Source organism: Rutidosis leptorrhynchoides, chromosome 5 (assembly GCF_046630445.1).
Source record: "Rutidosis leptorrhynchoides isolate AG116_Rl617_1_P2 chromosome 5, CSIRO_AGI_Rlap_v1, whole genome shotgun sequence".
Classification (NCBI taxonomy): Eukaryota; Viridiplantae; Streptophyta; class Magnoliopsida; order Asterales; family Asteraceae; genus Rutidosis; species Rutidosis leptorrhynchoides.
The window spans coordinates 64580705-64603656 of record NC_092337.1 but is presented as its reverse complement, the minus strand read 5'-3'; the positions used below and the strand labels follow the sequence as shown (position 1 = coordinate 64603656).

At 34.6% G+C, this 22952-nt stretch overlaps 1 protein-coding gene and 1 long non-coding RNA gene across 4 annotated transcripts; one reads left to right on the top strand and one right to left on the bottom strand.

Moving 5' to 3' along the window:
- Window positions 1–14202: 14202 nt before the first annotated feature.
- Window positions 14203–17367, bottom strand: LOC139848110 (uncharacterized). 3 transcript variants are annotated; one of them, XR_011759837.1, is made up of 4 exons: window positions 17134–17367; window positions 16932–17014; window positions 16723–16805; window positions 14203–14929 (listed from the first exon to the last, which is right to left on the bottom strand). It is a non-coding gene; the product is annotated as an uncharacterized lncRNA (long non-coding RNA). The 3 variants fall into 3 exon arrangements; XR_011759836.1 differs by having other exon boundaries at window positions 16723–16792; XR_011759838.1 differs by lacking the exon at window positions 16723–16805.
- Window positions 17368–19896: 2529 nt separating this feature from the next.
- Window positions 19897–22155, top strand: LOC139847236 (cytochrome P450 81Q32-like). The gene is made up of 2 exons (XM_071836889.1): window positions 19897–20811; window positions 21395–22155. Exons 1-2 carry the CDS (start codon window positions 19912–19914, stop codon window positions 22052–22054), a joined length of 1560 nt encoding a protein of 519 aa, XP_071692990.1. The 5' UTR covers window positions 19897–19911; the 3' UTR covers window positions 22055–22155.
- The last annotated feature ends 797 nt before the right edge of the window (window positions 22156–22952 follow it).

Here is a 22952-nt window from a genome sequence, read left to right as displayed (position 1 = left end):
AATAGGTATCTAAGAGCAGAATGGTCGGTATAGACCACCGTTTTTGCTAGAACGAGATATGATCGAAATTTGTCAAAAGCAAAGACAATAGCAAGGAGTTCTTTTTCAGTAGTTGTATAGTTCGTTTGTGCTCCTTGTAATGTCTTACTAGCATAATATATAGGTTGAAATCGTTTTTCAATCCTTTGTCCTAAAACGGCTCCCATTGCAAAATCACTTGCATCGCACATTAGTTCAAATGGTAGATTCCAATTTGGTGTTATCATAATCGGTGCATTAGTGAGTTTTTCTTTAAGAATATTAAAAGATTTGATACATTCATCTGAAAAGATGAATGGCGCATCCTTTTCTAGGAGTTTATTCATAGGAGTGGCAATTTTAGAAAAATCTTTTATGAAACGTCGGTAAAAACCGGCATGCCCTAGAAAACTCCTAACTCCTCTAACATTGGTGGGATGTGGAAGTATAGCAATTACATCTACTTTAGCTCTATCCACTTCAATTCCTTCTTTTGAAATTTTATGTCCAAGAACGATGCCTTCTTTAACCATGAAATGGCATTTCTCCCAATTAAGTACTAGATTTGATTTTTCGCATCTAATTAGCATTCGTTCCAGATTAACTAGACATGATTTAAATGTATCACCGAAGACTGAAAAGTCATCCATGAATACTTCCATGCATTCTTCTATCATGTCGTGAAAAATCGCCATCATACACCTTTGAAAGGTTGCAGGGGCGTTGCAAAGTCCAAATGGCATTCTTTTGTAAGCAAAAGTACCATAAGGGCACGTGAATGTGGTTTTCTCTTGGTCTTCGGGTGCTATTGGAATTTGAAAATATCCGGAAAATCCATCTAGAAAACAATAGTAACTATTTCCGGCTAATCTTTCCAACATTTGATCTATGAAAGGTAAGGGAAAGTGATCTTTTCTGGTGGCGTCATTTAATTTTCTATAATCAATACACACACGCCATCCTGTTACAGTCCTAGTAGGAATAAGCTCATTTTTCTCATTTGTGATGACAGTCATGCCACCCTTCTTAGGTACGCATTGAACTGGGCTTACCCATGGACTATCAGAAATTGGATATATCAAACCTGCATCTAGCAGTTTAATAATCTCTTTCTTAACTACATCTTGCATATTAGGATTTAGTCTTCGTTGGCGTTGCACATACGTTTTATGACCTTCTTCCATAAGGATTTTATGTGTGCAATACGAAGGACTTATTCCTTTAATATCATGAATCTTCCATGCAATGGCTGGTTTATGAGCTTTCAACACAGAAATGAGTTGTGATTTCTCATTTTCAGTAAGAGAAGACGATATTATTACCGGTAATTCAGATTCACCATGTAAATAAGCGTATTCCAAATGGTTTGGAAGTGGCTTTAACTCTAATTTTGGAGGTTCTTCTATCGATGATTTATATCGATATCTGTCTTCTTCTTTTAGCATTTGAATTTCTTCTGTTGTTGGTTCATATCCATTAGCTATAAGTGTAGCTAACATTTCAGCTTCATCAATTGGTTCATTACCTTCTCCTAAAGAACATTCTCCTGTTCCTTGTAATTCTGGAAATTCTTCTAATAATTCTGCATGTGCATCTATAGTTTGAATATAATAACATGTATCATCTGCAGATTGTGGTTGTTGCATGGCTCTATCAACTGAAAAGGTAACACTCTCATCCTCTATACTTAGGGTCAGTTTCTTACCGAACACGTCTATCATTGCTTTAGCCGTGTTTAAGAATGGTCTTCCTAATATGAGAGGAACTTGAGAATCTTCTTCCATGTCCAAAACAACAAAATCTACTGGAAATACTAAAGTACCAACTTTAACTAGCATGTTCTCCATTATCCCTCTAGGATATTTTATTGATCTATCGGCTAGTTGTATGCTTATTCTGGTTGGTTTCAATTCTCCAAGGTCTAGTTTAGCGTATAGTGAATACGGCATTAGATTTATACTAGCACCTAAGTCTGCCAATGCTTCTATTGAACTAAGACTACCCAGAAAACATGGAATTGTGAAACTTCCTGGATCAGATAGTTTTTCTGGTATCTTATTCAACAGCACTGCTGAACAATTAGCATTCATAGTAACAGCCGAGAGTTCTTCCATTTTCTTTCTATTCGTGATTAGATCTTTCAAGAATTTAGCATATCTTGGCATTCCTGAAATCACATCAATGAAAGGAAGATTTACATTTATCTGTTTAAACATATCCAAGAATTTGGATTGCTCGGCTTCAAGTTTTTCTTTCTTCATTTTACTCGGGTAAGGAAGTGGTGGTTGGTATGGTTTAACATAAGGTTTAGCCTTAACTGTGTTATCTTCATTAACCTTTTCAACTACCGGTTCTTTTTCCTTATCTTGATCAGGTTGTGGTTCTTGTGGAGTAGGAATAGTTTCATCAGAAGTTACAGGTATTTCAGGTGGTTTAAGTGTTGTACCACTTCTTGTGGTAATAGCTTTAGCTGTTTCATTCCGGGGGTTAGCATTTGTATCGCTTGGTAAACTTCCCGGTTTTCTTTCACCTATTAACCTTGCTAGGTTACTTACTTCTTGTTCCAGATTTTGAATAGAAGCTTGTTGATTTCTAAATGCTTGAGCATTTTGTTCATTGGTTTGTTTTTGAGATGTGAAAAACTGCGTTTGAGTTTCAACTAGCTTCGTCATCATATCTTCTAAATTCGGCTTTTTATCATCGGTTTGTTGTGGTGGTTTGTTTTGAAAATTCGGTCTTTGCTGATTGTAAGTATTGTTGGATACTTGTTGATTGCTAGGACCTTGTTGGTTGTTGTATGGAATATTTCGGTTATAATTCTGGTTTTGATTGTAAATCGGTCTTGGCGGTTGATAATTATTCTGATAATTATTTCCAGGCCTTTGGTTTATGTATGAAATATTCTCTCTTTGTTCCATTGTTAATTCAATACTGAGACAATCTTTTGTCAAATGTGGTCCTCCACACTGCTCACAACTAATTCGTATTGAGTGAATATCCTTAGTCATCTTTTCCATTCGTCTCTCGAAAGCATCTATCTTTGCGGAAATGGAATCTAAGTCATGGCTAGAATCGGCTCTAGCTGCTTTAGATGATCTAATGATGTCTTTTTCTTGGTGCCACTCATGTGAGTGGGAAGCAGTGTTATCAATAATTTTGTAAGCATCAGTTTCGGTTTTCTTCATAATCGAACCACCAGCTGCTATATCTATGTCTTTTCTTGTAGTGATGTCGCATCCTCGGTAGAATATTTGTACTATTTGACAGGTGTCTAAACCATGTTGCGGACATCCTCTTAATAACTTTCCATATCTTGTCCACGCCTCATATAGAGTTTCATTTGGCTTCTGTGTGAACGTAACAATTTCTGCTTGAAGTCTTACGGCTTTAGATGCAGGAAAGAATTGTTTAAGAAATTTGTCAATTAAAACATCCCATGTATCGATTGCTCCTTCAGGTAACGATTCCAACCAATCTTTGGCTTCTCCCTTTAAAGTCCAGGGAAATAACATGAGATATATCTGTTCATCCTCCACTTCTCGGATTTTAAATAGTGTGCAGATCCTATTAAAGGTACGTAGATGTTCATTTGGATCTTCCTTCGGCGCACCACTAAATTGGCATTGATTAGTCACCATGTGTAGAATTTGTCCTTTGATTTCATAATCTGGCGCATTAATGTCTGGATGGGTAATTGCGTGACCTTGGCCAGTGCGTTTAGCTCTCATTCGGTCTTCCATACTTAAAGGTTCCAGATTCTCCATAATTGAATTTGTTGACTCGGTATCACTAGATGATTCTGTTTTAATGGTTCGTTCCTCAACAATCTCTGTTTGAATGATTGGTGGTTCCGGAGGAAAGTTTAATGGTTCAGGATCTACGAACCGTTCCTGAATATTCTCTGGATTCTCAATTGTGAGGTTGGGTTCAAAAAATGGATTATCGGAAATTTGAACTGAAGTACTTGGTCTACTGGATGACGATTCTAAAGAAAAATCAACGGCGGTTATATTTGTTAAACGATGTCTTGATCGAGTTACAGGTGGTGAACGTACAAAAGGTGATGAACGTCTTGCTCGGTGTATTCACTGAATATCCTATTAGTTTTTAAAAAGGAAAGAAAAATTATAATAAGTTATCCAATCAATAGACTTTTCTGATTTTGCCCACGTTTCGAATAGCCAAAAGATGCAGCAGAGGGGCAGGATTCGTTTGGTCTCAATATAATTGAGGACTGTTTGGCTCCAATAACCCGGTCCACGTACAAATCCAACTATTACTACGAACCAGAAAATTTTGATGTCTATCAATTTAACCACTTAAAATAAATTTTCGTAATTTTAAGAAATTTAGATAAGAAGTAGAAAAAATTCTAAGTCCTAAAAACTAGAATGGCGAGAAATAAGAGAGAAAAAGAGTTCGTCGAAAAAGGTTGAAAAAGAAAAAAAATGGTTGAAAAATAAAAGGTGACGGAAAAATAAAAGAAACTTATAAAAACTTAAAAATACTTAACTAATTTAACCTTATTACTACAACTAACTTAAAATTATAATCGCAAATTGAAATTACTAATTGGAATGATAATTGATACATAGTAAAAGGTCTAAAAATATTAAAGCTTACAGGAAAAACTAAATTCCAAATGGAAATAACTTAAAAAGAAACTAAAACTTAAAAAGGCGTCGCAAAATTCTAAAGCACCTAAATCTTAGTCTAAAGAAGAAGCACTTAAGGAATTCTACGGCAAAGCCTAAAAATCTAGGAGTAAAAATAACTATAGCAAAAACTAAGTTTAAAATTAAATATGAGCTAAAAATACAAATATTACGCTACAACGATTAAAAAGGTACAAAATATAAAAATATACAAAAAGTTGCAAAAAGTACAATTTTTATAAAAATATTATTTTTATATTATTTATTTTTTTAATAAAACTACTAATTTTACAATTTTAATAAAAACTAATTAAAACTAAATACAACAAATTAAATAAAAAGTAAAATTAAAACTAAAACTAATAATAATAATAATAATAATAATAATTAAGGTTAAATAATAATAATAATAAATTAAAACCCGTAATTAATGCAGTTTTAGGGCTTCCTGTGCGTGTGTCAGAGTAGCTCCGCGAGTCGCGGCAAATAAAGAAGAAAACCCCGCGAGTCGCGGGGATCAGAAATTCAGCTGACAGGGTTGAGTTTTTACGCGTTTTCTTTATATATTTTTTTTTTTATTTTATGTTTTCTGTTTTTTTTTTTTTAAATAAATAAAAGATTTTAAAATACTTATATTTTTATAAACTAAAATAGAAATAAAGAAACTTATAAAACTTAAATATTTAACAAAATCTTAAAAATACTTATATTTTTGTTTTTCTTTTTATATTTTTTCGAATATTTAAAACGTATTTTTACAAAAACGACTTTTAATAAAAGTAACTAAAAATCTTTTTTTTTTTTATTAGCGTTGCGCTTCCGGCTTTTAAGAGTGTTCCCCGGCAGCGGCGCCAAAAATACTTGATGTCGAACGAGGTGTATATAAAATAGTTATTATTTTACTAGGAAAATACTATTAAATACGATACAATTTTACACAAGATATTTATTTATTTATAGAATGGATATACTTAAACCTTGCTACAACACTTATAGGCAGTGTACCTAATCGTACAGTAGTGTAGTTTTTAGTAAGTCCGGTTCGTTCCACAGGGAAATCTTTAAACAAAGCTCAACGCTATATTAGTTTACTTTTATAAAAATACAAATATATATATAGGTAATATTATTATTATAAAGGGGGGTTTTTACCGTTTAATGACCGGTTTGTCGATTTTGAAACTTTAGTCGCAGTTAAAACCTAATATTAAATAAATACAAGACTTAAATTAAAGCGTAAAGTAAATAACGATTGCGAATAATAAAAATGCGATAAAATAAAATTGCGATAATTAAAAATAAATAAAAGTGCGATTATTAGAAGTGCAATTAAATATAAAATAAAGGAAATTAAATATGAAATAAAAGAATTATGCTTATTTAAACTTCCGTAATCATGATGTTTGACGTGTTGATTTTAGTTTTATGCCCATGGGTTAATTGTCCTTTGTCCTGGATTATTCAATATGTCCGTCTGGTTTTTGTCCATAACAGTCCATCAGTCATAAATATAAATTGCAAGTGTCCTTGTCAAATTATTATTATACCCGAAGTTAAATATTCCAACTAATTGGGGATTCGAATTGTAACAAGGTTTTAATACTTTGTTTAATGAATACACCAGGTTATCGACTGCGTGTAAACCAAGGTTTTACTACTTTGTTAACAATTACACCAATTACCCTTGAATGTAATTTCACCCCTGTTTTAATTATTCTAGTGGCTATTAATCCATTCCCGTGTCCGGTTAAATGAACGATTATTCGTACATATAAATACCCCGCCCATCGTGTCCGATCGAGTGTATATGGTAATTTATAGGGACGCCCAATTGTAAATCTTTATATTAACATTAACAAACTTTCATTTAGTTAAACAAATATAAAGCCCATTAATAGCCCATAGTCTAGTTTCCACAAGTGTCGTTCTTTTGTCCAAACCCCAATTATGGTACAAAGCCCAATTACCCAATTTTAGTAATTAGCCCAACATCATGATTACTTCGTTTTAAATAAGCATAATAATAACTTAGCTACGAGACATTAATATAAAAAGGTTGAACATAACTTACAATGATTAAAAATAGCGTAGCGTTACACGGACAGAATTTCGACTTACACCCTTACAACATTCGCTAACATACCCTTATTATTAGGATTTAAAATTAAAATTAAAATTAAAATATAAATTATATATATATATATTACTCGTATGAATGAGAAGAAAAAAGATGATCAAATTTGATCAGAATTCGGTTGGCTTTATAGCCAGAGTTGAAAATTGGGGCTCCGCGACTCGCGGCAAAATGCCCTTAAAACTCCGCGAGTCGCGGAGATATATTTACAGCTCACACCCTTGGAGTTTCTTGCTGCCGACGGTTTTTAATATATATATATAATATATATATATAATTAATATAATTAATTATATATTATATTATATTTATATACATAGTTAACTTGTAATTTTTAGTCCGTTGCGTCGAGCGTTAAGAGTTGACTCTGGTCCCGGTTCCGGATTTTCGAACGTCCTCGCGTACAATTTAATATCTTGTACTTTGCGTTTTGAATCTTGTACTCTTGTGATTTCGAGATGTTTCTTATCAATAATTGGAACCTTTTTGATTGTCTTTTGTTCTTTTGAGCTTTTTGGTCGTTTGCGTCTTCAAATCGTCGAATCTGTCTTCTGTCTTCACCTTTTATTATTTAAACGAATATCACTTGTAAATAGAACAATTGCAACTAAAAGCTTGTCTTTCTTGAGGAATAATGCTATGAAATATATGTTCGTTTTTAGCATTATCAGTACCCTCTAGTGTGCTTATCTACATGTATATCTCTAATATAAATAGAAATGATAGGAAGTAAGCAGACAAAATAATGACACAGTAATCTCAATTGAATCTTGCATACACAGTACCATATTCAATTCAATTACCTATTGAATCACGGATATAAATTTAACAGTATATATACATATTATCTTAATTATAATATGATATAAATGAAACATGTGAATCTTAATAACACAGTAATGCAGCCGAATTATATATATATTTAACTATTTACAAATAATGGTTCGTGAATCGTCGGGCATGGTCAAAGGGTAACTGATTATCTGAACATAGATTTCAAACTTCCTAGACTCTGTTTTAGGGTTTTTGCTTATCGTGTCGGAAACATATAAAGATTAAGGTTTAAATTTGGTCGGAAATTTCCGGGTCGTTACAGTTTAAGTGTGGGGTGTTTTGATATTGCTCAAATACATCATATATATATATCTCGCAATATCGTGTGAAATACTCTCGAATCAAGGATAGTTAAGGTGGTTTCTACAAGTAATACACAAAGGTATGTAAAGTGTATCGGAAAGTGGTTTATAAAGAGTTTTGGTGAATTATGATCGTTCTATAAGTGATTTCATCATAGTTGATCCCGATACAAGTTATGGTCAAATTAGCGCTCTAAAATGATAAAACAAGGCTTCATATATGTTGGACGCCGTCCAAAATGATTGGGACTCCGTCTAAATTAAGGGAGATTATGAAAAAACGAGACAGTGAACATCAGTTCAACTGGACAGCGTCCAAAGCAGTGGGACGCCGTCCAGCCCTTTACAACTGGATGCTGTCCAAAGCAGTGGGACGCCGTCCAGCCCTTTACAACTGGACGCCGTCCAGAATTTGGGACGCCGTCCAGCCCTTTACAACTGGACGCCTTCAAGTATCTTGGACGCCGTCCAGTAGTAGGTTTCAGCCTACTTTTGACTTATGACCCACTTTAACCACTTTAAAAAGTGAATGATTGAGAGACCAGTGGGAATATACGATCAGAGGAGTTCTAGGAACGTTTTGGATAGAAAAATTGGAGAATTCCAAGCTCTTTGAAGAGGCTTAACATCCAAGAATCAAGAATCAAAACCTTCTCCATCCAAGATTCATTCTTCTAGTAGGTTGTTTTCTTGTTCTCAAACAATGAATTCTACTTATCATTTGATAGTTATTTTGCTTGTTATCATGATTGTTGGCTAGTTCTATAATGTTTGTCTAGATTAATAACCAAAGTATTGGATGTAAACTTATTGATTGAATGTAATTTGTGTGATAGTTTTAATGCTTGAATCAAGAACATGCTTATTGATGTTAAAAATCATTTGTATCTAGTTAATTGATATGTTGTTGATAAAGAGAACTCTTGTTAATTTATCATATTGATTAACAATCAACTGGTCTTAGATTGATTGTTTACTAAACCGGACCAAGGGGTAAATTAGATTCAATTGGTTAGACGATATAGGGATGAATTGTATGCAACAAACGTTTGTACAATTATTGATAACTATGAACATAGAAGTCAAGTTTCAAGCCTTAGAACTAGTTAAGTTATCCGATTACAAATACAAGAACTATAGTGAAAAGGGAACCCTTGATCTTGTAATTGTGTTTGCGTGTTTACTAAAGAGAACTCTTGGTGAACCTATTAGATAACTTACACACATGATCATTCAATCGGGTCTTAACAATATAACTTACATCTAATACCGAGGGCAAGGTTGCAAAACTCACGACTCGGGGAGTACTCGGCCGGAGGTTTTTGAGGAGTAATCGGCTACTCGGGGAGAACTCGGAGGAGTACTCGGATGTTGACTTTTGTTGACTTTTATTTATAAATATATATAATAATATATATATAATATGATATTATATAAATAACAGGGGCTATTATTGCCATTTGATTAAAGATTTAAGAGTGTATATCAATTTTGGTCTTGTTATTAAAGTTTAATAAAAGTTTAAGGACTATTATTGTCACTTTGATAAAAAAAAAAAAAATAGAGTATATAGCTTTAACTTCGGGTTCCTTTATTACTCCGTACATCAACTTAAAAGATAAAACCCTAAAAAGTTAAAAACTCACAGTCGCTCTTTAATTTGATGAACTTGCTTTGGATTTCTTCTTTAATCATAAGGTATGTATATCAAACACATCTCATAATTTGTTTTCCTTTGTTTTTCCTTCTTTCCTTCTTCATCTTTTCCCGTTTCCAGCAAGTTACGAGTTTTCCGACGCCGTTGACCACCATTTGACCGGCGTTGACCGAGTTTTGGCCGATTCTTGTACCGAGTTCTCGTTTTCTGCCTTCAGTCGATTACTCGCCGATTACTCGGCCGAGTTGGCCGAGTTTTGCAACCTTGACCGAGGGTAAAATATCTATATAAACATTTCGTCTCTTTGATCTAAATCAAACTATCTTATTTGTTTTCTTTGCACTTGTTTTCATTATATAAACTTAAAATACCAAAAATATTGTTTTTACCTTTAACCTTCTCTGATTTGGATAATCGTTAAATAGCCACAAAACCATAAATCTCGTACCTTTCATTTCATTTAATTAGTTAATCATAATATAGTTTCTAATTGTAATTTGACTCGTACAAATTGTCCTTGGAACGATACACGGATTTTACCATTTACTATACTACTACACGATCGGGTACACTGCCCGTTAGTGTGTAACAATCTTTAATCGGTATTTTTCAATACTATTTCATACAACAATTCATATACCACGTTTTGCACATCAAAGGGCTCCTGCTACTTAACTTAGGCTATAAGTTAACTTCATTAGCTTTATACTTCAACCTAAAATAGAAGCTTAAGAACAAAACCTTTTAGTGTTTTTCTTGAGGCTCGTTTAGTATACGCAATCAAGATGTCGAAATAAGATTAGTATATGAGCGAGTTTTTAAGCTTCAATATGACTAATTGAAGTCGAACGATCCACAACCCGAAGATCCACCTTTTAGATTGAGTCTAATCATGACCTTCTTCATCTGGAACATAAGTTTGTCTTCTTCATCCATTCTGTAGTCATTTTCAAAATCTTTAAATCAAAATAAAATGTCATTGATTCAAACATCATGTTGGCACTCTCGTCAAACGAAGATCTTGCAGAAGTGACATAACTATAAGAAGTATTTTAGATTTCAATTCTTTGATTTCCACGCCGAAAGTTTGGATGATTCAACACTAAACGTTGAATCATTCAACATCATACGTAATTCACATATCAGAAACAAACGTGCTAACTACTAAATGAGTTAACATTTAACACTTAAGTGTTCAATTTGTGACGCCCCGTACAAAATCAACGTGTACCGGTCATCAACAACAGGATCGTTACAAGGTCAAACACTATATGCTGTTTAAAAACAAGTTTTGCATTCATGAAAAGATAACGTTTTACAAAAGATAACTTGCTTCTACCAATAGAAAGCATAAACATAAGTATGTGACACAAAGGTCATTACAAAGCCATTGTTTAAAAATAACATAAGTTGTGAATGCAAGATAAAAGTTTCATGATTGAGACATCTCTAAACAATGCAGCGAAAGTCTAACACAGCAGGTCTAACAGCAAGTCTAACAGCAAGTCTAACAGCGGAAGCAACAACGTCTAAGTACCCGAGAAATGCATGCTTAAAAATGTCAACACGAATGTTGGTGAGCTATAGTTTGTTTGTAATCAGTAATGTAATGTAGACTACGAGATTTCAGTGCTTCAACCAGCATTTCAAATCAGCATTTCAAATCAGTAATTCATGGGCACCCGGTAACTAACTTAACGTAAAAATAATATATTACCCCCTAAAAGTGCACTTGACGAGTGCTTATATTCTCGAAGTATTAAACACCCGTTAAATGCTATCGCGACTAGCCCGAATGGGGATGTCAAACCCTATGGATCCATATCTAAGATTCGCGTCTACCGGTTCAAAAACCAATAGTTAAACGTTACCGTGCTAAGGGGAAAGTTTATGCCGTTATATAACTCACACATATATAAAGTTTAAGTACTCGTGTTTAGTAAGTAAAACATAAAAAGCGCATGTATTCTCAGTCTCAAAAATAGTACAAGTAAAAAGGGAGCTATAACTCACAGTGATAAATGCGGTAAAAGTCGATATGAAAAGTATGCAAGTAGTAAGTCGGTCTCAAAGTTCCTCAACCTAAGTCAAAGGTTACTAAGTCAGTATATTGTCCATAAAAGTTTCTAAAGTAAATAAGTTAAGTCTTAAGTATCATCATCATCATCATCATTCGTAAAAGATAAAGTAAGTTTTCAACAAGAATAGAGATCGAAGCAAAAGGCTGATTTCGGGCAGCTGCTACGACCTCTATACAAACTGAAAAGACGCGTGGTCAGTGGCCAAGGCTCCTTATGTGAGTCCTTGTACCGCTGTCCAATTTTCAGATCCTAACTCGATGTCGTTTGACCGTGGAGACGGTTCAAGCGCGAGTAGGTCAGAATTTTCAGCACGTCGTTACAAAGGCGTAGTGATTTTCGGAAGGCTATAAATCCTAAACCGTATATCGGATTTAGGCGAGTCTTAAACGAAAATTCATCTACTCGAACCGAACTATCTGAAAATCTCGAACCAAACTATCTGAAAATCAACTTTCCAGAAGTCCCAGGTGTCTGATCAGACCTCGAAAAACAGTAAACAAGTGCTCCGGTGGGTTTCTTGGTGCTTGATGCTCATCACGGTTCTCATCCTTGATGCGTGTAAGCTTCAAGTGTACAACTCTTTGATGTTTTAGCATCACTTTGACCAAGGTTCAACCATCAACACACCTTGTCAAGACTAAGGAGATATACAACTCACTTAAGAGTTTTAGAAGGATGATGAACCAAGGTTACATCATGTTCTTAGTCTTAACACAAATACAAGTTCTATTCAAGATTAAAGCTACAAACTTTGATTCAATCAAACAAGCAAGACACATAAATTTGATCAAACAAAGTAATGAAACCCTAAGCTAGAGAGCTTGGATCCCTTAACAATAATTATGAGATTTCAAAGCTAGAAAGCTTGAATCTTTTATGTCCTTGAAGATCTTTAAAGCAACAAGCTAGATCTTCAACTTTCATGAAGATCATAAACACAAGTTTTGATCTTTTAGCAAAAACAAAGTGATCTTAATCTATAAAGCTTAGATCCAACAAAGTAATGAAGATCCAAAGCTAGAAAGCTTGAATCTTTTATGTCCTTGAAGTTCTTTAAAGCAAAAGGCTAGATCTTCAAGTTTCATGAAGATTATAAACACAAGTTTTGATCTTTTTAACAAAATAAAGAGATCATAAGCTAGAAAACTTAGATCCAACAAAGTAATGAAGATTCAAAGCTAGAAAGCTTGAATCTTTCATGTTCTTGAAGGATTCAAATCAGTTTGAATCTACAAGATATAACAAGATCAAAAAGCTAAAAAACTTGATATTTCTATGATGATGATGTCGTGATTATGAGAAGAAGAAGAAGAAGAAGAAGAAAATTTAAAACTTACAATTTTAGTGTGAGAAAGACTAGAGAGAAAATTAGAGAGCAAGTGTGTGTAAAATGAGAATGAAATCAAGTGTGAAATGAAGAATGAGGCTTGATATTTATAGTGATGGAGGTGGGGGTTTGGCCGTGGGTTTAGGGGACAAGGGGGAGACAAACTTTGCTTTTTGCATGGTGGTGGTCTAAAAGTGGTGCTTGTTGTTGGGATCCCATGCAACATGTGTAGTAATGGCTAACAAAAATGCTAGTATGTTGGCTCATCTAAATGGGTTTTTGTCCTACATCTTAATGGATCATAAATCCATTAAAGTTGGGCTAATTCAATGGTCCATTAACTAGAGTAGGGTGGGCCTAAGTCCATTAAGGTAAAAAGTCCAATAAGACTTACTAGTGTGCATTAGTAAATTACTAAGCGTAATTAAGCAACCAATAAGTCAAGTAATTGTTATTAATAAATAACAATTAGTATTACGTAGTCACAATATTCCAATTATGACGAAAGTTAAACGTGTACAAAGTACGTAGCTCGTTCAAAACGACAAGTGACACTAACGGTCGTAAAATCATTCGAGGATCAAGTTAAGTGATTAAACACTTAATAACACGTTGTAAGATATTAACGAGAGTAATTAATCATGAATAAAGATCCCAGAACATAAACTAGCTTAGTACGCACATATACGCAGATTCGTGCAAGTATAGAGCACAAAAATATAAGTCGAAAAAGTCAGGTCGTTACACAATTAAGAGGTAAAAAACACGGTCACTATATTACCAAACTCCATATATTTTAGGGGTACTTATCAAATATGTCTATCATAACTATTTTATAGGGTTAATAAACCAATAAAATACACCGTATTCCGTTATAAAACATTTTAAATTAAATCGGCATTAAATCGTACTCGTTCATATGTTGTTCATTTATTATTTTACTAGCCTTTAAGAGCCCGTGCGTTGCACGGCGGGCCCTAATAAAACTAATAAAATGTTAACGAACTTATGAAAAACGAACATAACAACGTCAATATAAAACATCACACTTGATATGTAAACAAACAACGTTTGTAATTAAACCAATGCATTCAAGTTCTTCTAAGGATTGTTGTAAAGATTAATAAAGATATAAAACACGTTTACTAAAGTCGTAGGTGAATAAGCAAATTAAATTGATACGTAAAAGTTGCTATATTGTTTGACAGTATTATAAGCTCACTTTGATAAATACATAGTGAAATCGACCCGTTCAACCTCATTTCCCAACCTAACCGACCCGTTCATGTTGACATAAACAGCCATAACAATTTCAATTCAATCACTTAAAACTGAAATGCATTCTTACAAATTAAAACAACTTACATGTTGGTTTTTGGTAGAGAGATGACCGAGAGTTAAATCGTAAAGTACACCCATCACCTTCGGGCAAAAGTGCATAAGAGAAGTCAGAGAAGAATTGAGCCCGACACCCCAAACCATTGGCAGTGTTGATAACATTTGTACTAAAAAGTAATGTATTGAAACGATTGGTATTGTATATGCTATTAATGAATACAATTACAATGTATCTTTCGATTGTTCATAGTCAATTATTTCTTCTCCGAGTTGTGACCGTTACCATATGCAAACCAAATTTATTCTCCATCTGCCTTCACAAATCACATGTGTTGAAAATAATATAGAAAATAAATTAAATGATAATAACTTTTGGATAGAATAAGTGATATAGAGTAATAGTCTATAAGTACATGGTCAGAAAACCCCCATATTCCTACACCCATAACAACCATTACCTAGAAAAAAGGTGTGAAGCTTACTGCATAGTTTATTGCAAAATAAAAGCTCACCAGCGCAAACCTTTACACCATTTCGTGATCTCAAAGCCTCAAACTAATCCGAAATCTCAATTGCAAGTTCCCTACAACACCATGAACCAAACATGTAACTAAATACAAAATAATGAATACAATTTGAAGTAAATGTATTGAAAGTATTAGATTCGTAAACGCTAATAATGAATACAATTATGAATATGCGTAGTAGTTGTTTCGTTGAAAAGTTAAACACAACATTTCGAGTCACAACATTGCACTAAGTGATCCTAATAGTTGCTACTTGCATTATGATATAAATATGACCGTATATGGGGAAAATTCGTCTATGGTGGAGAATGAAGCTAATAAATGAGCATGTACCTGCAAGATTGCCCATCCAGTTGGCATTATTTGCAAGTAAGCTTGTGAAGATGTCCGTTTCCGAAATGACCCGTAAATATACGGGTAAACGAAAAATATAATTTATTAATATTGATTGACAATAGATTTGCTAGTCAAAGATTTAAATAGAAGGAATATATCATAGCATCACTGGGTATGTCGAACTTTTGCAGCATATAAATACATTAATAAAAATTAATCATCAGGAATGACCGATCTCGACAGCCCCTTCTTAACACCGCCCCTATATATATATATATATATATATATATATATATATATATATATATATATATATATATATATATATATATATATATATATATATATATATATATATATATATATCCTGGCCAGTGTATCAACCATTTCATTAGTTTGATCTTTATAAAACACTCAAGGTAAGCACATAGATCTGACATAACCCACATTTGGGTCACTTTTATTATTATTGCACACTTCCGTTTGGGTCCCTTTTGATTGAAAAAAAAAAAAAAAACAATTGATTGCAACTTCTATTTGGTTCACAACTTCACTAAAAGCCTTCAAGGCTAGCTAGTAGAGTATTCACCACTGATCTAAACTACATGCTTTGGCAACTGAATTTCATCAAAATATTAATGATATGAAAATTGATGTTAGAAACTCACCTTACGAAAAATACTCCGTAAGACATTTGATGGATTACAAAAGGCATAATTGTTAAACCACAAAAGACAATATTAGCATATAAATAAAAACTTACATATGTAATAATTACTAAATAATAATAATAATCATGCACAGTTGCACGCCATATTAGTGTGTAGTAATGGCCTATAGCACTGCACCCTTCCGGTTAATTCCATATTAGATGTCATACAACATAAGAGTAATAAGAATCATATTACTTACATGTTTATGATGTTTTTATATAATTTATGTTCTTTCCATGAACTTTTTGCCCTTACGTCTACAACCAATCAAACAAAAAATGATGAGTACTGAACCTAACATAACAATGTTGATATTAGAGGTGCCAATTTTGACCAACTTACTTATAAATGGGTTTGACTGTTTGACAATCCCTTCTTTTAACCTATGTTCAAACCTCAAACACACTTTTGATACCATAACCAAAACACTATTGACAAAAAATATGAAATGGTGATATCAATATCAAATAAACATCCTGATCCACTAAACTCAGACTCTCAGATTAGCTTATAATTATTATCATTCTTTTATATTATCTATACCAAATAATGAACTTTGATATCCATCGCAAGAACTCGGGAAGATAGTTACCTAAACGGGAGGAGGTTGGCCTCACTTTTATGTCATTTGTAAAATTACTTGTGAAGATGACAAAACATCCATAATAATGATAATGATGTTCGTCAGTTTTAGCTATATATTTTGATGACTTCTTCCTCTTATCAACGAAAACGGTAACAAATCATCGATTAAAAGATTAGTTCGATTAAAAGATTAGTAACTATAATCATGTACATACCAACATTACTTCACTATAGTATCTTGTCGATTTCTTGATGGTTGGTAGCTGACTCTTCCTAGCCTTATACCTTCATACGATTACTAACGAACATGTATAAATTAAAGGTACAGTAATTTATTTACAAACATAACAGAAAGATGCCAAATTGGGATTCAAATTGGGGTTAAAAAAGGTTTACATTATAGGGGTATGCATACCAACCATACCTTCGATCAGCTTGATAGTAGATTGCTCTTGTCAATGCATCAACACGCCCCTCAAAGTGTCGATTCTCAAAATCGCTGATCAACTAAATAGCATTTTACCCAAATGTATTAGCAAAAGTTCTTGCAGAGAATTACAGTAGTTGAATCAAATCAAAGAAATAGTAAGATGAACAGTTGCAACATCAGACGTTTAATTACATACCTGCTTACACAGATTCACCGATTGAATTTCCGTTTCAAACGTTGACGAAGAACTATGTGAAATTTCGCGATAATTTAAAAACTTTATCGATCGTAGCTTTTATGTTTCCGAATCAGATATGTATTGATTTTGGCTGGTGTATCAATCGAGTTATTAGGGTTAAAGCAGATCAATCGGAGATCAGAGTAGGAGAAGGACGATTTGGATTAGGGCTTGGAACCGTTTGATTTTTTGCAGTAGCGGGTTTTTTTTTTTTTTTTTGCGTTCGATATAGATTTAACAAAAAATAAAAATAAAAAAATTGATGGATTATTGTGGTGATTAACACGTGGAGATTGATTAGAGCAGTAATTAACAGAGTGACACGTTGCATGTATCACTCACGCTTTATGTGTGTTAGAGATTAGAGATATTCAGGTAATTAAGATAGAGTAGTAGGTACACAAGGTTCTGTAAATCGGACTGTTTTCATTGGTAGACTTGATCGATCCGTTTCTCGTCATATGCTTGAATCGATTTTCGGAAAAATTGGTCTTTTATCGGAGATCAAGTATTGGGCCTCTAGGCGTTATTCGTTCGTTACATATGTTAACGGGGGTGATGATGCGAAGGCGATTAAGGAGTTGAATGGATCGTTGATCTTTGGACGACCCATTTTTGTGGGAAGACCGAAAGTTACGAGTTCGAGTAGTTTTGGAAGATATAGATTGCCTACTGCTTCCTGTCTCGGGTGCAAGATATATCCCAACCCTGTGTTATCGAATTTAAAGCTTGCGGTTTTGCTGGTAGATCGTGTGCCCATTGAGGCAACCAAGGTATCGACTTATTTGATTGATCATAAGGCTCATGTTAGTCATATTAGCATGTTTGGTCCCTTTGCGTGTTTGTGTTTGTGTAGTGATCAACAAAGTTATGACAATGTTATCAGTTCATGTTCTTGTGAGTTTGTTTCGGTCTGCCCTTTTGATGACTCGGATGATTCTGTTTTTCGTTACGTGTGGCTCGAAATAATTGGCATCCCCGTGAAGTTTGCTTCCGAAGAGAGCGTCACTAAAATCGCGGTGTTGTTCGGAGAGGTTATTGACATTGCTAAGTCCTCTGGGTAATGTCGGTTCCTTTTTTGCTTTTGTTAAATCTTCCAAGGTTAAACATATACACGATTTGGTTAACGTTGATTTGGGCGACAAGAAATGTTCAAGAACCGAGGTATGGGTATCCGAAGTCTCTGATCATACTTGCTTGAACCGTAACCTTTCTTATTCGTTCGATAAACGTTTACTCGAATCAACCAACCGCTTTGTGGTTTCGAGCGGGTCTTCGGGTGTTTTCAAGCTTGCTCTTAATGATGCAGTGAGCCCAAATATGGCTCCTGATGTCACCGTTTTTCCTATAAATTTGGAAGCAGTGGCAGCCAACCTAATTAGTTCGTCATCTGCTGTTGGGGTCAAGGTAAATAATTTAAATGTTGACGAGCCTGCTGCTGCAGCTGTTTCTGTTTTATCACCAAATGTTAGTGGCCTTGCTGTTAATGGGCCTAGTTTTGTTAATCGGTCGGATTTTCGTGTGGATGGGCCAGTCATTAAATTTGGGTATTTGATGGGGCTTTTGTTAGTGGTTTAGATCCCATCTCGTGCTTATATGATGATCCACGTAATGCTGGGACTAGAGAGTCCAATGTTAGTTCCACGTTCATCAAAGAAAAAGTGTCTAAGAAGAATAAGGATATGAAGGATGTTGTTGAAAGGAATGTTTTAGAGCCAATCCAAGAGGTAATTCAAATTGACGATGGGTCAGTGGATGAACCACCACATTTAACTAATGTGGTTGGTAATAGTTTAGATAATTTGGATAACATAACGTTTGCGGAAAGATTGTCTCAACTGAAGAAGGAGAAGAAGAAAAAAAAAGAAAAATTGTTGGCAAAACGTAAGGTAGAATCAATGCCAAGAGGTTTACTTGACGAAGCTAATCCGAGGTCAAGAAAGAAGGTGAATGAGGCTTCCACTTCGGGTACTTATAAGCTAAAAAATCACATCGATGACTTAGATTACGGGGACGCAATTCAAAAATTGTTTTTAGGGTCTCAAGATGGTAAAGACGGCGGTTCATCGACCAACGGGAATGGAAAAATGTCCGTCGAGGCTTTGGCGGTATTCGATGAAATGATGACACGTTTGGCTAATGAGAGCTTACCGGGTGATGGATCCGCCAATGTGTTATCTTACACGATAGAGAATCGGTCCGGGAAGAACATTTTGAAAGAGACGGTCAATGGTAAGTTGAAAAGGGCGGGACCTAGAGGTTGATTTCACTTTATTCATTTGGCTTGGTTCATGTTTTTATCGTGTAGTATTCAACTTAGTTTTGGTTACTTTGTTTTAAAGTTTATCGGGTTGTTAGGAGAGACTCGTTTTTAGATAGTTTTCGTTTTGTTGGTGCTTTCTAGGTGCCAGTATCTCCGTTCTCCCTGTTCATTTGTATTACCTGTTGAGGGCGTTTTCCTTTGGAAAACGACCTCGTTTCTATACGAGTTTTCGTTATTTTTGCCGGGAAAAAAAAGATAGAGTAAGGTGACAAGGTATATAACTATTAAGTTGAACTTCTAAAATAATAACCACCACTAAAAAGCTCAGTAGTAGGTGACAAGGTATATAACTATTAAGTTGAACTTCTAAAATAATAACCACCACTAAAAAACTCACACTTGACTACGATATAGATGTAGAATTGTAGATATATATCTGATTGTTTGGCTACATTTTTTTCCTCACCAAAAAAATGGCACTTGAAGTCAACACATGGATATGCATTCCAATTCTTATGGTTGTATATCTTGTAACAAAACATGTTCTTCACAAGCTATTAAATCTTCCCCCAACTCCATTTCCAGTACTTCCTGTAATAGGTCATCTTCACCTTTTAAAGAAACCACTCTATCGAACACTAGCCGAGCTATCGGGCCGCTATGGCCCGGTCCTTTACCTCCAATTCGGCTCACGCCAAGTTCTCCATATCTCGTCCCCCTTGGCGGCCGAGGAATGTTTATCCAAATACGACATCTTGTTTGCTAACAGACCAAATATGCTTAGTGGCGAATATTTCGGTTACAATTACACCGCTTTTCCTTGGGCTCCTTATGGCGAGCACTGGCAGACTCAACGTCGTATTTCAGCTATGGAAATATTGTCCTCTGCTCGTCTTGATTCGCTTTCTCAAATTCGTATTGAAGAGATTCAGCTGCTGACACATAGATTGTTTCTGGCTGATAATGAGAGTCCAGATCAAGTGGTTAATTTAAGATCTGAATTGTTTAATTTTATGTTTAATGTAATGACAAGAATGATGGGAGGTAAGAAATATTATGGTTTGAAGAGTGGGAAATTAGAAGAAGCGAAAAGGTTTCAGGATATAATTCGAGATACGGAGGAGGCTAATGCAAAGGCGAGTGTAGCAGATATGTTGCCGTATTTGAGATGGTTAGTTGCTAGAAAGTTGAAGAAAAGGTTCGCTTCGGTACAAAAGAGGCGAGATGAGTTTATGCAAGAATGGATCGATGAATTTCGCACTAACGGTTTGGTTAATGGAGAAGGAAAGAAAACATTTCTCTCAGTTATGTTATCTTTACAAGATGCAGATCCAGAGTACTACACTAATGAAGTTATCAAAGGCCTTTCACAGGTACCTTTTACAATACTCCGTATATATTTATTTTATACTAGGAAACCATTGCTAGGGGTTGCGATTGTGATATCTTCATGAGATGTTACATTCAGACCTCGCTAGCAGCATCAAGCATCAGTGACAGGACTTGAACCCGACCACATAGGGGGTAAATTAGTGATAGGAAATTTATAGCCCGAAAAAGCCAGATGGGGCGAGCTCCCCTCCAAAGTAGCTTATGTTCCGCCCCTGAGCAGCATATTTGTAGTCTGGGGTGACGAGTGAAAGGGTCAGAATTGATCACGCGATCATCCGGTTAGACCGCGTCTAACCGGTGTAAAAATACTCGCCCTATTAGTAACCTGAACAAGTAACACCTTATAGGTTTCCATTTTTAAAATTATATATAGATAAACTCAGAAACACTATAATTTTGATGGAATTTTCTATTTGGATGTAAATAAAATTGTTATCTTCTATAATACTTATGCCCATCATCAAATTGCCATTTTGTAAAGAAATCATCAATTTCTATTGACATCACACATTCGGTTTATGTACTTAAATATCCTGAACAAGAAAAATCTTATATCGGTTACAGGCACTTTTACATGGAGGGATCAACACTTCAGTTGAGACAATGGAGTGGGTGATGTCGCTTTTACTAAACAACCCTTCCGTTTTAAGCAAGGCCCAGATGGAAATCGACGAACTTGTGGGATGCGATCGCCTAGTCATTGAAGAAGATTTATCAAAGCTTACTTACTTGCAATGCATTATTAAAGAGACATTAAGAATGCACCCAGCAGCCCCTTTACTTCTTCCTCATGAATCATCTAAAGATTGTACGGTTAGCGGTTACCATGTCCCAAAAGGTACAATGTTGTTGGTGAACGCGTGGGCCCTACAGCACGATCCCAACACATGGGACCGTCCTGAAAAGTTTATACCAGAGAGGTTTCAAGGAAAGGAAAATATTGGTGAAGCGAACACAGGTTTGACTATGATCCCATTTGGGTCGGGGAGAAGAAGATGTCCTGGTGAGAACTTAGCGTTGCGCATTATTAGATTGGCATTAGCGTCGATAATTCAATCCTTTGATTGGAAACGCGTTAACGATGAACTGGTGGATATGAGTGAATCTGGTAGGTTTACTGCACCTAAGGCTCACCCTCTGATGGCTAAGTATCAGACTCGTTCAATCTTTATCGATCAATTATCCCAGATCGAGTTAAAAATGCCTAAGGTTGCTTTAATTTGATTTTCCCCTTAAGATAGCATAAGCAATCCATAAACAAAGACAACTTGTTACTATTTATATATGATATGTAATGAAATTTGCAGTTATTTGTTCTTAAAGCATGCCATATCTTAGTAACACAATTACTTGCGCCTAAATAACATGATGCGTTTTGATTAATGCCACCAATTTCTCTTGACATAGAGTTGAGTTATACATAATTTTACATCTACAACAAGGCTAATACATTAGGATTTTGTATAACTTTCTATTTCTACAACAACAACAACAACAAAACCCAATACCACATAAGTGGTGTATGGGGAGGTGAGATGTAGACAATCCTTCCCCTATCCGAGAATAAGGACAAGTCATTTCTCCGCCCAGAGTGAAACACTCTCAAAAGTAGAGAAAGTTCCCACTCTCTATTCAACGGATAGAGAGATTGTTTCCGAGTGGACCTCCGGCCAATAAGTAAGAATTTTTTTTAAAAAAATAAAATAAAATTGAGACGCCATGAAAATGGTAAAATCAAATTTTCATGAGTTTTAAATCCTGCCTGAAATTACTTTAGGCTCTAAGAGTCAGTTAAGTTGCCAATTATATTGCTTGTTGACTTAGATATAAATTAATGAGTGGCAATTAATGTAGTTACCGACGTACCGATTGTAGGCAGTTTTATTTTGTTATCGTGGGCACGAATTGTTAGTTGTATTTGGGCATTGTAGCGTTCATCATAACATATAGCGTTGATTGTATTTGTTTACTGATTCGTTCAGCAGAACGTTTTGTTGGCTCATCAGAGAACATGTTGTATCAATGTAACTCTATAAGATCATCAGATCTTTATATATATATATATATATATATATATATATATATATATATATATATATATATATATATATATATATATATA

Coding starts and splice junctions, on each gene's coding strand:
- LOC139847236 (XM_071836889.1), top strand. CDS start 19,912: ATGGCACTTGAAGTCAACACATGGATATGCATTCCAATTCTTATGGTT. Junction 20,812..21,394: donor TTATCAAAGGCCTTTCACAG/GTACCTTTTACA, acceptor TATCGGTTACAG/GCACTTTTACATGGAGGGAT.